Consider the following 16,118-nt stretch of genomic DNA (forward strand, 5'->3'; position numbering starts at 1 on the left):
TGTGGTCCCAAACTACCTATATCCAAATAATTGCAAATGCTTATTCAGAATACAAAGACTTGGACCAAAACCTAGAGCAGTTAAATAGGAGCCTTTTAAGACCGGGACCTGGGAATATGCACTTTGCCAAGTTGTTCAAGTGAATAGACTCACAGAGAAATTCTACAGTTCCTAATCGAAGGAATCCCTTCCCCCTTCAAGGGTCTAGTGCATTGATTTACCTTGGCTGCAGAGAAAACTACCCACACCTCCATCCAACCAACAAAAACAAAGGAAAATTTAGTTTCCTGAGGAGAGAACTGCCATGAACTGTCTTAAGAGGCATCAGTTTAAAAACAAACAACATCAGCTCTGCAGGCCAGAAGAGAGTGGCAGATTTACTTAAAGCAATGAAAGGGGAAAAGCTACAACCAAAGTTACTCTATCCAGCAAGGATCTCACTCAGATTTGAAGGAGAAATCAAAAGCTTTTCAGAAAAGCAACAGTTAAGAGAATTCAGCACCACCAAATCAGCTATATAACAAATATTAAGGAACTGCTTGAGACAGGAAACACAAGAGAAAGAAAAGGCCTATAAAAACAAATCCAAAACAATAGGATCGTATATATCAATAATTACCTTAAACGTAAATGGATTAAATGCTCCAACCAAAAGATACAGATCTGCTGAATGGATACAAAAATAAGACCCTTAATATATGGTATTTACAAGAGACACACTTCAGACCTAGGGACACATACAGACTGAAAGTGAGGGGCTGGAAAAAGATATTCCATGCAAATGGAAGTCAAAAGAAAGCAAGAGTAGCAATATCATGTCAGATAAAATAGACTTTAAAGACCATTACAAGAGACAAGGACACTACACAATGATCAAAGGATCAATCCAAGAAGAAGATATAACAATTATAAATATATATATGCACCCAACATAGGAGCGTCTCAATACATAAGGCAAATGCCAAAGGGGAAGTCAGCAGTAACACAATAATAGTGGAGGATTTAACACCCTACTCACACCAACAGACAGATCATCCAGATAGAAAATTAATAAGGAAACACAAGCGTTAAATGATACAATGGACAAGTTGGACCTAATTGATAATGGATCTACAGGGCATTTCATACAAAAACAGATTTTACTTTTTTATCAGTGCACATGGAACATTCTCCAGCACAGATCACATCTGGGGTCACAGATCAAGCCTTTATAAATTTTAAAAAATTGAAATCATTTCATATATCTTCTGACCACAACAATGTAAGATTAGATATCACTACAGGGGAAAAAACTATTAAAAAAAACACAAACACATGAAGGCTAAACAATATGTTTCTGAATAACCAAGAGACCACTGAAGAAATCAAAGAGGAAATCAAAATATACCTAGAAATAAATGACAATGAAAATATGACAGCTCAAAACCTGTGGGATGTGAGCTAAGAGGGATGTTTATAGCAACACAAGACTACCTCAACAAACAAGAGAAACATCACACAAACAACCTAACCTTACAGCTAAAGCAACTAGAAAAAGAACAAAAGTCCCCCAAAGTTAGTAGAAGCAAAGAAATCATAGAGATCATGGAAGAAATAAATGAAAAAGAAATGAAGGAGATAATAGCAAAGATACATAAAACTAAAGGCTGTTTCTTTGAGAAGATACACAAAATTGATGAGACATTAGCCAGACTCATCAAGAAAAAATGGAGAAGACTCAAATCATTAAAATTAAAAGGAAAAGTTACAATAGACGATGCAGAAACACAAAGGATCATGAGACTACTACCAGCAACTATATGCCAATAAAATGAACAACCTGGAAGAAATGGAGAAATTCTTAGAAAAGTATAACTTTTCAAAACTAAAACAGAAAGAAATAGAAAATATGAACCAAAAAAAAAAAAGAAAATATGAACGACTAATCACAAAAGATAAAAATAAACAAAAACTTTTTACAGTAAATATAATAACTATTTTTAATATCTTGATTCTGACAATCACGGAGGGAAGGCTCAGAAGGTCTACCAAAAATCTGTTGTTATAATTTCCTGATTAATATTACACATAGTGAATTATTTATTGAGCCCCTACTGAGGGCCAAATATGGTGCTTTGTGCTGCCAGGGATTATATAAAGCTATCCTGGGATGAAAAGCATATGTTCACTCAGTTCTATTCTGGAAGAATATAGCTGATTTAGTGATTGCTGGAAATGAATGTTCATGGTATAAGGGAAGGCAGTAATTTGATGTCTTAGGGCCCAAACATAGAAGGCTTCCTAAGGATTTGCTAAATAAAAATCAGATCCAAAAAAGGAGAGATGTAGGTACTCAATTTATAGTTAAACCACTGGAAAAAGGCATGAGCGGCAATATTTATTTGGGGGCAGGTAGACTCTTGATGCTTCCCAGGTGGCTCAGTGGTAAAGAATCTGTCTGTGATCAGGAGACCTGGGTTTGATCCCTGGGTTGGGAAGATCCCCTGGAGAAGGGAATGGCAACCCACTCCAGTGTTCTTGCCTGGAGAAACCCATGGACAGAGAAGCCTGGTGGGCTACAGTCCAGGGGCTCTCAAAGAGTTGGACTCAACTGAAGTGACTAGACTCTTTACAGTCAGCCTTAATTAATTTATCCAACAATTACCTTTCCTGTGCAACTGAACCCCAGATATTAAGCAGATGAATTGAGTACAGATGCAACCATACTGATAGCTCCACCTGGTTCTAGATTTCATTTAGGATGATCCGAGTAGGGTGACCAACTCCCCATGGCTTGCCTGAGACTTCCCCGATACTAGCATTTAAAGATCTATGTCCTAGAAACCCCCTTAATGTCAGACAAACTGGGTAGGCTGGTTATCCTGGTTCTCAGAGTAAGGCAAGTGGGGGCCTTAGTTGACCCAGTTTCATTCAGTGAATGATGGAAATCTATCACCACCTTGAATGTCTCAGCTCATTTTCCTTACCAGTGGGTATGATTATCGTCACCAGCCACAAAACCTAAAGTTCTTTCCTTTGATAACTTCTACCTTTTAGCTCTGTCAAGGCATGCTCCTATGAGCATCATAAGCAATGACTCACATTGAGGATAATCCCAGGGACCCAGTGGAGAATCTCTTCCAAGACTGCTGAACACATGGCTTGTGTTTTTTGGTAAATATTATCCTGGTCTCATAACCATTCTGTAGTTCTCCAAATCTTATTACCCTCTCTGAATAATCATGGCTCAGACGGTAAGGCGTCTGCCTACAACGTGGGAGACCTGGGTTGGATCCCTGGGTCGGGAAGATCCTCTGGAGAAGGAAATGGCAACCCACTCCAGTACTCTTGCCTGGAAAATCCCATGGATGGAGGAGCGTGGTAGGCTACAGTCCACGGGGTGGCAAAGAGTCGGACAAAACTGAGTGACTTCACTTTCACTTTCACAGCACTGCCAAACCCAGCTTCATATCATTTTTTTAAAATAATTTATTTATGGTTGTAAGCAAAAATATAGGCAAAAAGGCATCAATGTAAAGCATGAACCACTTACAGTATTAGATTCCATTCTGATTTTTGTCAATAAATTCAATCATAGTTTTAAAATATTCATCATATTGCTGTCATCCCTTCCTTACTCTTTAAAGTCTTAATTAAGATTTCATCATGTCATGGTCTTACCTCTTTCGCCTTGATTTTAAAATTTAACTGATATTAAATTACTACTTCAAAGAGAGAATGTAAAGTGTAGGATTTGAATCAGATCTAGGTCCCAATGAAATTTTGTCAGTTATTGGGTGCATGAACTTGGGAAAATTTATCTAAGCTTTAAAATATGCTCATCTATAAATAATAAATAAAAATAAAATAATGGCTATTTTAGAAGATTGGGGATTTTGAGGAATTTAGGTTAAGGGTGTGAAGCATAGAAATCTCACTGAGTTCAGTCCTTTCGGATTCTTTGCGACCCCATGGACTGTAGCCCTCGAGGCTCCCATAGATACATATAGCCTGCCAATATGCCTGCCAATAAGCAGACATTCAGTGAACTGTAGTTATTATCCTCACAATATCACAAGCTTGCGTTCACTAGATTCAACAATCAGGCTGTAGAATTTTAGCCATCAAGGATGCTGTCTAAAGTCGAGAGGCACACACTGCCTTCCGAGGAGGGTAGGAAGAGGAACTGTCCCATTACTTCTTAGTCTCACCGCCTCAGTCTGAAGGAAGTGATGCTGGTATACTTGGGGACAAAGTCTAATGTCGTCTCGCCCCATGGTAGTCTGTGTTTTGGAGGAGTCGGCTTTCAGATTTGCTCCCTGGGGACCTTGTTCACCACGTCTCATTCTGGAAAGGGGAAGGGGAAAAGAAAAAGGGAAGTCACCGAAATGCAAAACCTGTTACAGTGCCCTATTTTGTCCCTGCTATCAGGCCTGCCCCCGTAGGCTACAGAATCCTTTCGCAGATTTTAGGCACCACCCCCAGGTGTTTGTCTGCGCAGACGATGAGGAGGTGGGTGAGCTCACCCTAAAACTGAAAGACAGATGGTGAAGGGTGGGGGTTGGCCATGCGCGTTAGAGCTTTGGCTAAAGGACAGAACAGCAGCGTGTGGGTTTGCACCGGGGCTCGGGGGCAGGGGGACGGTGAAGGGCCGAGGTAAGGGTCAAGCAGAAGTCAAGAAAGAACTTCTTTGAATACTCAGAATACTGAGCATTTCTTTGCACTCTCAAGAAGGCTCCCGGATTTGTCAGTGTTGCGACAGGAGCTGGGAGCAGGGCAGGGACTTTACGTGACAAGCGCCTGCCCCAGTCCTATCTCTGATACTCAACTCAACTCAGAGGTTCGCTTCAGCGGAGAGCAGGTTACACATCTGATGAGTGACCTCGCACCCACCGAATCCCCCCACCACTTCTGAAAGCCGGAAACACGCCCCCAAGCACTCGGCCACGGCCGCGCATGCTCCGTGCGAGGGGGCGGGCCGCTACTCCCGCCGGAAGCGTTCTTTCCCAGGCGGCGTTTCCTTCCTGTGTAAGGCTGGTAAGGGCTCCTGCGGCCGCTGTTTCAACCCCGGGGGTGAGTAGCGGCTTCCCGCGGGGCTTCGTGGGGCGGGAGATGGATCCAGCTGAGCTCCTTCAGGGACCCGCGCGGGCCTGGGAAGCCGATCTCTGGTCACCTCGCCGTCCTTCCACGCCCTACCTCATTGTCGCTTCTCAGCTTCCCGCAGCCCTTCGTATCCACCGGATTAACCTCCAAGGGCGTCCCGGGCTTCGCATTGGCGCCCGGCCCGGCCTAGGCCCTTAAGTCTCCGTTAGCGCTGCCCCCAGGACGTAGGCCCTTTCAGGCAGCCTGGTCGCTGCGGTGACTTGAGGATCGTTCCGGGCGACCTCAGAACTGGGGTCCTAGGGAAAGGCGGCCAGAACGAGCCGGGTCTGATTGTCGCCCAGGCACTACCACCTCGTGCAAAAGTGGAGGTGGTTCTTCAAGCCTGGGCACGCTTTCGCAGAGGATGGTGCTGTTAATAATAACCCGTCCTTTATGTGAGTGTTGGCAGGCTTTCTTTGTCACAGGCAGTGTTCATAGGGCCTTGATGTCTGCGAAACTGGGACTTCTGGGGTTGAGAAAAACTTTGTAGAACACTGCAGTGAATTAGAGAGGTGCTGTAGCATGAATACCATACTCTTGGACCTTAACCTGCCAGTAAACTGCTTATTGAGGAGGTGGTACGATTTTAAAGTTTACTACACTGAAATGGAGAACTCTTTATAATGGAGCTATATGTTGTTATATTTGCCTAACAAATAACTGAGTTAACGGTGTTTTGCCATATTTCTTAGTTGTACATGGCATCATCCATGTTTATGTGTATATTTGTGTATTGATCCTAATGTTCATACAAAATTGAAATATAGCCCATAGTGTATGCATGTGCAAATTTTATATATTCTGCTGTAATGGTATTGTTACCGTAACAGCCTTACATTGCAAGCATATCAATGTCATATGAATGATAGATGAGTGTATAATCAAGTACTCAGTTACAACCTACAAGTAGAAGTTTCACTTTCATTTCTGGATTTTGAAGTCATTTTAGAAGAAGGATCCCTTTTAGAAGTGACCAGGTCCAGAGCACTCTATTGCAGTTAATAGTTTAATTATAGGAAAATATATGGTTTGCAAAGACTTTGTCTTGATTTTTCTAACAGGTTTAAAAATTGTTATCTCGTTGAATGGGGTATACTGATAGTTGTCCTAGTTCGTGTATTTCAGTGACCATCCAGTAGATGGCAGTTTTATCACTACTAACTCAAAACTTTTGAAAACATTTTATTTGACTACCACTAGTTTAAGTTATGGAGAAGGAAATGGCAACCCACTCCAGTATTCTTGCCTGGAGAATCCCAGGGATGGGGGAGCCTGGTGGGCTGCCGTCTATGGGGTCACACAGAGTCGGACTCGACTGAAGTGACTTAACAGCAGCAGCAGCAGTTTAAGCTAATAAATCTTTATTTTGCCTGTTGTTTTATTTTCAGTTGTGAATAATGCTCCCACATAATGATACCACATGTTCCAACTGAATTTTCAAATTTACTGTGTTGGAATAAAGACTAGAGAAGACAGTTTTCCACTTACTATAAGAAGGAGAGTATTGTTAACCCATTTTTAGAAATCCATGATGATGATAGAAAGCACACTTTGATTTGTTCCATAAGAGATTTTTAACTATATGGCTTTTCTCTAGCTTTTTTTGTTGTTGTTGGAGAGGGGGTTGGTTATTCAAGCTTAATTTTTAATAAGATAATAATGGACTGTGCATTCCTGAAGTAAAGTAATTGTGTCTTAGCCATTATTGTATACTCAAGATACAGTAGGCAATATATACACATGCTTGATAAGTGCTTTATTGTATGAATTAAGTCATTTAATATCCCTAGGCCAAAATGTCTTTATCCAAAATAAAGGTTTTTCAGTTATTTAATTTAAACCTGATTGTTAAGTTTAAATTAAATAGTGTATTGTTGTGAAGTGAATGTCTCCTAGTGATGCAGAAGGTTGGAATCCTTGACTTTTCTTTTGGAAATCGTTCAATAGTCTGACACCAATTCTGTTGGAATGACTGAAGAAAATCTTTAACTAAATAGTACTAGTGAGAATAGAAACAATAATTTTAGAGCTGGAATGACCATAAATTAGCCTATGAAGAACCTAATTTTCACCTGTTGTTCTGAGTACAGATTTTGGATTCCTTTTCACACAAATGCAAAATATACATTCCCCACCCCCGCCAAATCACATAGTACTCAGCACACTCCTTGTGGAGAGAGTATAATGGCGTTATTTGAGGCCAAGATTCTCTCTCAACATGTGACAGTCACATCATCCCTAAAGCTTATTCTACTGGATGGTCATTGCCTTTGACAGGTGTGCATGCCTCCTGTAAGCCAAGCTGTGGTTGCTGTAACTGCTTAGGTATATGTGTCAAAATAGGCATGTTGCCTCCTTTTTTCCTCTTTATCTTGGGTGAGAGCTATATTTTTGTGGCTCAAACATTTTGAAGATTCTGCTTGTTTCATACATAGCTAGGTTGTTGGAAATAGTAAGATGGCTCCAAAAATTTCATGTCACGTGTGAATTGAGAAATGGCATGTATAAATTTTAGCAAGCTTTGGAAACCTTTAAAAGTAAGTATGAGGGAACAGCGAGTCCGTTCACAGTTTGAATTTTACTCAGAAATTACCTCGTGTACCATTACATTAGTAAAGTATTTCATTGTTTGGTTGCCTTTTTTCAGTTGTGTAAGTATTATAGTCATTATTTTTCTAGATTCCCTGAAATAGTTATTGAAAAGTTCTTTAAGAGAGTAAATGCCTTAAGACATTTACTGCATTTTTGAATAGAATTATTCTGTACTTAAAATTATTTGAACTTTTAAGAAAGTTTATTAAAAAATTTAATAAATAAGCCTGTTTCCAAGAGGAGCTTAAAATGTGTTTGTTTACTTAATATTTAAAAATCCATTTCTCCTTAACTAAAACAATTACAAGGTAGGTAATGTTGACTTTGACTAAAAGTCAGTTTTTCTTGTTTGTTTATGCTACCTATCAGCCTCCCAGTTTTAATGAATCTAGTTATTATCTGCTGACATTTCTATTTGTTTTTTAAGGTTAACAATCAAGATGGTACATGCTGAAACCTTTTCTCGTCCCTTGAGTCGGAATGAAGTTGTTGGTTTAATTTTCCGTTTGACAATATTTGGTGCAGTAACATACTTTACAATTAAATGGATGGTAGATGCAATTGATCCAACCAGAAAGCAAAAGGTAGAAGCCCAGAAACAGGTATGAATAAAATGTTTGAGGATCATTTTTCTTGTAGCTAACAAATACTTTTTCACAAAACTAAGGATATAGTAGAATTATAAATTAATGACAAATTCTATAAGACCCATGTGGAAATATGTTTTTATGTAATATTTCATTATTCCTAAAAGAGTATTTTTTGTTAAATCCTTTTCAACCGTATAGGCAACTTAGGAGAAAAAGTGAAGAATAAAAATATTACAGTATTTTTAATGAACATCCTAGTTAGAATAATTTTTCAGCTTATAAATGAAGGAATCTAGGTAAAATTTTTCAACACACTAAATAAAAAATTTTATCTTCAGTAATGGTATACATTTTACTTTGTGTAACATGTGAAATGTTCCTGTTATGTAAATAAGTTCATTTGTATTGTATTTTAGTCTCCACATTTAAGTGATATCATATGATATTTGTCTTTCTCTGTTTGATTTATTTCACTTAGTACAATAAGCCCTGGGTCCATCCATGTTGCTGCAGATGGCACTGTTTCATTTCTTTTTTATGGCTGAGTAGTATTGCACTGTTAATATGCACTGCACCCATCTTCTTTCTGCATTCATCTGTCTGAGGACTTTTAGGTTGCTTCCAGGTCTTGGCTGTTGTAAATAGTGCTACTGTAAACATTGGGGTGCATGTATCTCTTTGAATCATAGTTTTCTCTTGATAGAGCCCCAGAACTGGGCTTGCTGGATCCTATGATAGTTTTATTTTCAGTGTTTTAAGGAACCTCCATACTGTCCTCCATAGTGGTTGCACCAGTTTACATTCCCACCAACAGTGTTGGAAGGTTCCCTTTTCTCCACACCCTCTCCAACATTTACTCTCTGTAGACTTTTTAGATGATGGCCGTTCTGACTGGTGTGAAGTGATACCTCATTGTAGTTTTGATTTGCATTTCTCTAATAATTAGCAGTGTTGAATGTCCTTTCATCTGCTTATTGGCCATCTGTATGTCTTTGAGGAGATGTCTGTTTAGGACTTCTGCCCATTTTTGGATTGGATTGTTTGGTTTCTGTTGTTGTTACTGAATCGCATAAGCTGTTTGTATATTTTAGAAATTAGGCCCTTGTCAGTAGCATTGTTTGCAAATGTTTTCTCCCAGTCCATAAGTTGTCTTTTCATTTTGTTTATCGTTTCCTTTGGTGTGCAAAAACTTGTAAGTTTGATTGTGGAAGTTGTGTTCGACTCTTTGCAACCCCACGGACTGTACAGTCCATGGAATTCTCCAGGCCAGAATACTGGAGTGGGTAGCCGTTCCCTTCTCCAGGGTATCTTCCCAACCCAGGGATCAAACCCAGGTCTCCCGCATTGCAGGCAGGTTCTTTACCAGCTGAGCCACAAGGGAAGCCCAACAATACTGGAGTGGGTAGCCTATCCCTTCTCCAGCGGACCTTACCAACCCAGAAATCAAAGTGGGATCTCATACTCCAGGGAGATTCTTTACCAACTGAGCTATCAGGGAAGCCCTGATAAGTTTGACTAGGTCCCATTTATTTCCTTAGAAAACATTGCTGTTATTTATGTCAGAGAATCTTTTGCCTATGCTTTCTTCTAGGCATTTTATGGTATCATGTCTCGTATTTAGGTCTTCAAGCCATTTTAAGTTTATTTTTTGTATGGTGTGATCATCTTTTCTAACTTGATTGATCTGCATGCAGCTGTCCAGCTTTCTCAACACCACTTGCTAAAGAGACTGTTTTTTTTCCTCAATCGTATATTAAAGATTTTAGGTGATGTTCACAGCAATGTTTTATGAATAATTCACCTTACTGTAGCATATAACAGGAATTGGAATCAGTGTCAACTTAAAAAAGATGTACTATAAGAGTTGTGAGTTAAGTTTTATTGGGGGCAGAATGAGGACTACAGGCTGGCAGATAGCACCTCAGATAGTTCTGAGAAACTGCTCCAAAGAGGTGGGGGCAAGGTCAGTGTTCGTGATTTTGGTGAAGGGGGAGTTCATGCAATCAAGCACTTATCTTACAAAAAGGTTTTCTGCTGGTCACAAGGAGCTGATGTCTGAATTACGAGGGTTGTGCTAAACTATCGTGATGGAAATTATTGAATAGCTAGGTCATTTTCAAATAAAATAAAGATTCAGGAAGGAGAAGGCTGCAGCTGCCACTACGGCATATGTTATAACCCCTGCATTCATAGCTGCTCCCACAACCACATCAGCACAGGAAAACCAGAAGCAGAGCCAGAGCCTAGAAAGGAGCCTGAAAATGAGGCTGAAGGCAGCCTTGATGACTTAGAAAGGCACCTGCATGAAAAGGCCCTGAGATCAGTGCGGAAGGCTCAAGTGTCCCCACAGTCCTAGGTGGAAATGCTTGTTATAATGTACATTTTATTTGGTTTGTATGCAATTCAGTTTCAAAATTGCTAAAATGTGTTTGAGCTTTAGACTATAATATTTGTCGTAATAATTGCTAGGTTGAAGTTCACCACATGACAAAGAAAAAGGGCATGGATATACTTTGCAAAAGATGTCCACAGTGTATTAGTGATATTTTTTCATTGACAGATGACATAAAGGTGTTTAGAGTGAAATATTTTAAGTCAAAAAAGAAAAATCCCCTTTTTAAAAAAGGGGGTTTAAATATTTTTGGCATTCTTATGGTTCATTTAAATACCCCTGGCTATTCCCAGAGGTTTTTCTTTCTACTTTTTCTCTTTTTTCCCTTTTTCTCATTTGAGTCTTAGCACCCACTTATGATGCTTTCAATCTTGTATGGTTTGCAAGTTTGCCCAGAACTACTGTTGAACTACCACAAAAGTGTAAATGAATATTTTAATGCCACAATCTTTCCTGTCACCTGTGGATTCTCTGCTGAAATAAATCAGGATTCTAGCTCTATGATGAGAAAGAAAATGAAAGCATGTTGTGCCAGGGCACTGTGGGTTTATATAGATGTGTAACAAGCTGATTTGAAACACTGGAATTTCATTCTTTTCTGTTTTTTTGTAAAGGCAATTAACTAGTCCCAGGAAGGATCCTTCAGTTATATAAAATTTTGTTTTATGAAAAAAAATTAAGATTCAGAAATATTAATTACTGAACACTAATTTTTTCTTACAGAGAAACTAGAGATTTTGGACTATTAATAAATAATGTCTGATGCCATCCTGAGATGTCCTCTATAAGAAAGCAATTGTTTTTAGAAATGATCACTGGTATTTATGTTTACCAATCTACAGAATACTAATATAAAGGACAATTAGTTCATGATTGCTTAAGGAAAGTGCAATGTGATTTTCTATTAAAGAAAGTATGAGGAATGGAATTGATTTTGCTAAGGGGACAGGAAATTGTCTCATTTACCCGGGGAGGTGGATGGCTACAAGGGGCCACTGCTGGTACCAAGGCTCCATTCCTCAGAGAGTTCAGGCAAAGGAAGGAAGTCCACTCTGGGTCTTTTCTTTTTTTTTTTTCCCCCCCAAAAGCACTGGTTTTATTTATACAGAGTCCTGACCATTTCAGTGGCAGCAAGAGTGGGAGAAGTAGTGGGAGAAGTTCCTTTTTGAATCGAGGGGCCCCCAAAATGTTGGTCTGTTGTTACCAAACACACAGGCAAGTGGTGTCACGGATTTGGTAAACTAACTACAGTGTCTAGTCTCTCTCTGCTAGAGCAACAAGGTGAGCGTCAATCTCTGCTTCTGTAAGAATCCTGAATTTAGGATTTTCAACTGTAACTACTCCAACTTCTATTTCTGAAGGTTTGAAATCAATTGATAGAACAGTAGACAGGCATGTAATCGCAGTTTCCACTGTTTGTTCAAAGGTCCAATCAAATTTCTTCTTTACTTTTTTTTCAAGGAAGCTGGTTGACTCAGTTTGTTTAACTCCTGCAGCAGTTGCTTTAAACCCACAATAGTAGCCTGCAGGATCACACTTGTACACCTGAGGGCCTTATTCTTCATCTATACCAATTAAAATCATACAACAACCAAGAGGCCTCATTTCAGCATTCTGTGTGTAGACCTGAGAAATATCAGCAGTTCTTTTACACGGCATGTCCACGGGAATTTCGTAACCATACTTGTATTTCCAATTGGCTGCCTCATAGCGTGCCCTCTGTACCTGGGATCTACTGTCAGCTGTCATTCCCGTCATCACACAGCCAATGTTTTCAGTTATCTTGAATAAGTGAGTCACTGTGCTGGAATCCAGTAATTTGTCAGGTACTTTCTTCTGTGTGACAATTACTGCACAGTCTTTCCCTCTGACAGCTACTGATGTAAGGCCACCCTGGTTAATAGCCTTAAAAGCATATTCTACTTGGTAGAGCCGTCCCTCGGGAGAAAAAATGGTAATGTGTCAGTCAAAACCAGCGCTGGAACCCCGGGACATGGTGCACCACTATTCCAAGCACAATCTCCCACTCTGGGTCTTTTCATCAGTCGTCATAACTTTCAACTTAAAAGATGCACAACGTGAGAGTTGCCAGTTAAGTTTTATTTGGGGCAAAGTGAGGACTGCAGCCTGGGAGACAGCACCTCAGATACCTCTGAGAAACTGCTGTTTATGAAGGTGTCAGGCAGGGAGCAAGTAGGTCAATATACATGATTTTGGTGAAGGAATGTTCATGCAATCAAGCACTTTTTGTACAAAAAGGTTTTTCTACTGGTTCCAAGGAGGCGATGTCACCATGAGGAGACTTACTTAGTGCTTTTCTAAATATGAGGAGATCCAAGGATGGGTTCAGGTCAGTTCAGTTGCTCAGTTGTGTTGGACTCTTTGTGACACCATGGACTGCAGCTCGCTAGGCTTCCCTGTCCATCACCAACTCCTGGAGCTTGCTCAAACTCATGTCCATCGAGTTGGTGATGCCATCCAGCCATCTCATCCTCTTTCGTCCCCCTCTTCTGCCTTGAATCTTTCCCAGCATCAGGATCTTTTCCAAGGAGTCAGTTCTTTGCATCAGATGGCCAAAGTATTGGAGCTTCAGCTTCAGTTCCACCAATGAAATTCAGGACTGATTTCCTTTGGGATTGACTGGTGTGATGATCGTGGAGTCCAAAGGACTCTCAAGAGTCTTGTCCACCACCACAGTTCAAAAGCATCAATTCTTCGGCACTCAGCTTTCTTTATAATCCAACTCTCACATCCATACATGACAACTGGAAAAACCATAGCTTTGACTAGGTGGACCTTTGTTGGCAAAGTAATGTCTCTGCTTTTTAATATGCTGTCTAGGTTGGTCATAGCTTTTTTTCCAAGGAGCAAGCGTCTTTTTAATTTCATGGCTGCAGTCAGCATCTGCAGTGATTTTGGAGCCCAAGAAGATATCAGTTCCTGAAAGTAATATCTGTAGACCTGTTCCCAGCAGTTTCTCTGGAGCACAAAATGCCTCATTCTCAACCCTGGACTCCCTTCAGAGTATGTCTAGGGTCAACAGCTGTGGCAGCACAGGATTCAGTCCTCTCAGGGACAGAAGACAAATGCCCTTGGCAAATGCCAATATGTCACTGACAAAGGAGACTAGAAGGAAAATCTATCTGTTGGTTATAGACAAGTAGTGCTGGCAAAGACCTAGAATAAAGGAGTGACAAAAGGAGTGGAGTGGGTAAAGTAGGTAAATGTTCGAAGGATTTTGTGATGATGAGAAAAGGGACATCTTACAGATGAATCTGAGATTTGTCTGGAATCCTCAGACTCATAGTATCTTTTATAGAGTTTTAGAATCTGTAGATGGGGCAAATACTTGAGAAGGTGACGTTTGATTTGGGCATATTCAGTTTGTGTTGGTGGTAGGAATCCAAGGGAAAATATTCATGGAGCTGTTGAAATTGTAGGTCTAAATGGCAGGGGAAGGATCAGTCTTTGTGTTAATCACTCAGTCGTGTCCATCTCTTTGTGATCCCATGGACTATAGTACACAAGAATGCTCTGTCCATGGGATTCTCCAGGCAAGAATACTGGAGTGGTTGCCATTTCCTGCTCCAGTGGCTCTGCCTGAGCCAGGGACCGAACCCGGGTCTCCCACCTTGCAGGCAGACTCTTTACCAACTGAACCACCTGGGAAGCCAAAAAGAAAGTGAAAGTTGCTTAGTAATTTCTGACTCTTTGCAACCCCATGGACTGGAGTCTGCCAGGCTCCTCTGTCCATGGAATTCTCCAGCAAGAATATTGGAATGGGAAGCTATTCCCTTCTCCAGGGGATCTTCCCAACCCAGGGATCGAACCCAGGTCTCCCACATGGCAGGCAGATTCTTTATTATCTGAGCCATCAGAGAATCCCAACAGTCTTTGGAGATTGCTTATCAGATGCCTTTAAGTAATTGGACTCATTAGAGCAGTGAGTCTTGGTAAGACAGGGTACGCCCCAGGGCTATTGGTGTGTGTTGTTGTTGTTGAGTCCCTAAGTTGTGTCCTACTCTTTGTGACCCCATGGACTGTAGCACACATGGCTTCCCTGTCTTCCTAGAGTTTATTCAAATTCATGTCCTTTTACCTTTGATCTTTCCCAGCATCAGGATCTTTTTCAGTGAGTTGGCTCTTTGCATCAGCTGGCCATAGTATTGCAGTGTCAGCTTCAGCATAGTCCTTCCAATGAATATTCAGGGTTGGTTTCCTTCAGTATTGACTGGTTTGATATCCTTGCTGTCCAAGGGATTCTCAACAGTCTTCTCAAGCACCACAGTTTGAAAGCATCAATTCTTTAGCTCTCAGCCTTCTTTAGAGTCCAGTTCTTAGATCTGTCCGTGACTGCTGGAAAAACCATACCTTTGATATACATACAGACTTTTGTCAGCAAAGTGATGTCTCTGCTTCTTAATACACTGTCTAGGTTTGTCATAGCTTGTCTTCCGAGGAGCAAGTGTCTTAATTTCATCACTGCAGTCACCATCCACAGTGATTTTGGAGTCCAAGATAAGAGAATCTGTCGCTGGTTCCACTTTTTGCCCTTCTATTTGCCACAGTGATGGAACTGGATGCCATGATCTTAGTTTTTTTAATGTTGAGTTTAAAGCCATCTTTTTCGCTCTCCTCTTCACCCTCATCAAGAGGCTGTTTAGTTCCTCTTTGCTTTCTGCTATTAGAGTAGTATCATCTGCATATATGATGTTGTTATTTCTTCTGGCAGTCTTGATTTCAGCTTGTGATTCATCCAGCCTGACATTTCACATGATGTACTCTGCATATAAGTTAAATAAGCAGGGTGACAACACAGCCTTGTCTTATTGCTTTCCCGATTCTGAACCAGTCCCTTTTTCCATGTCTGGTTGTAGCTGTTGCTTCTTGATCTGTATACAGGTTTCTCAGGAGGCAGGTAAGGTGATATGTTATTCCCATTTCTTTAAGAATTTTCCACAGTAAAATTTGAGGGTTTTTTCACCACATTACTATTCCACTTTGCTCCTTCAGCCATTAGGATTTATACATTCAAATATCTGTTGAGAGCATATGTAATATGTCACTACAATAGATACTAGTGACTGGGAGGTCTCTAGAGGAGATGTTATGTAATATAAATAATAGGCTGAAGAGTAAACCTTCATTTAGGGGATAGGAAAATGGTGCAGACCAAGTGGAGCATGAATAGGTCAGTATGGTAAGTACCTGGACTGACTTTCCTGCTGAAAATAACTAAACAATCTACATATTTTAAATCATAAAGTCATTCATGAGCTTGCAAGAAAGTAAAGTATGCAGATAAAAAATGTAAAGCAAAAATTCAGAAAGGTAAATTGAATTCGATGGCTAACTTTTACAATTGGTGGAATTTGCTAAACCTACAAAATTTGAGCTTCTATTTTTATGATCCAGAGGAGGTC

At 40.2% G+C, this 16,118-nt stretch overlaps 1 protein-coding gene, 1 long non-coding RNA gene and 1 pseudogene across 3 annotated transcripts in view; 1 reads left to right on the forward strand and 2 right to left on the reverse strand.

Annotated features, from left to right (window-relative positions):
* Positions 1–3,795: 3,795 nt before the first annotated feature.
* Positions 3,796–4,930, reverse strand: LOC122446198. Its single transcript, XR_006270812.1, has 2 exons — positions 4,809–4,930; positions 3,796–4,326 (listed from the first exon to the last, which is right to left on the reverse strand). It is a non-coding gene; the product is annotated as an uncharacterized LOC122446198 (long non-coding RNA).
* Positions 4,931–4,942: 12 nt separating this feature from the next.
* The window catches only part of ATAD1 (ATPase family AAA domain containing 1), a 39,330-nt gene continuing 28,154 nt past the window's right edge, over positions 4,943–16,118 (forward strand). The window contains exons 1-2 of one of the 2 annotated variants that reach the window (XM_043476103.1): positions 4,943–5,052; positions 8,141–8,315. In XM_043476103.1, the coding sequence (XP_043332038.1) occupies positions 8,154–8,315 (162 nt within the window). In that variant the 5' untranslated portion in view covers positions 4,943–5,052; positions 8,141–8,153. Of the gene's footprint in view, positions 5,053–5,073; positions 5,517–8,140; positions 8,316–16,118 lie in introns of those variants that run through there. The other variant, XM_043476102.1, reaches the window with a different exon arrangement.
* On the reverse strand, positions 11,871–12,707 carry LOC122446197 (annotated as a pseudogene).

This window comes from Cervus canadensis, chromosome 8 (assembly GCF_019320065.1).
Source record: "Cervus canadensis isolate Bull #8, Minnesota chromosome 8, ASM1932006v1, whole genome shotgun sequence".
Taxonomy (NCBI): Eukaryota; Metazoa; Chordata; class Mammalia; order Artiodactyla; family Cervidae; genus Cervus; species Cervus canadensis.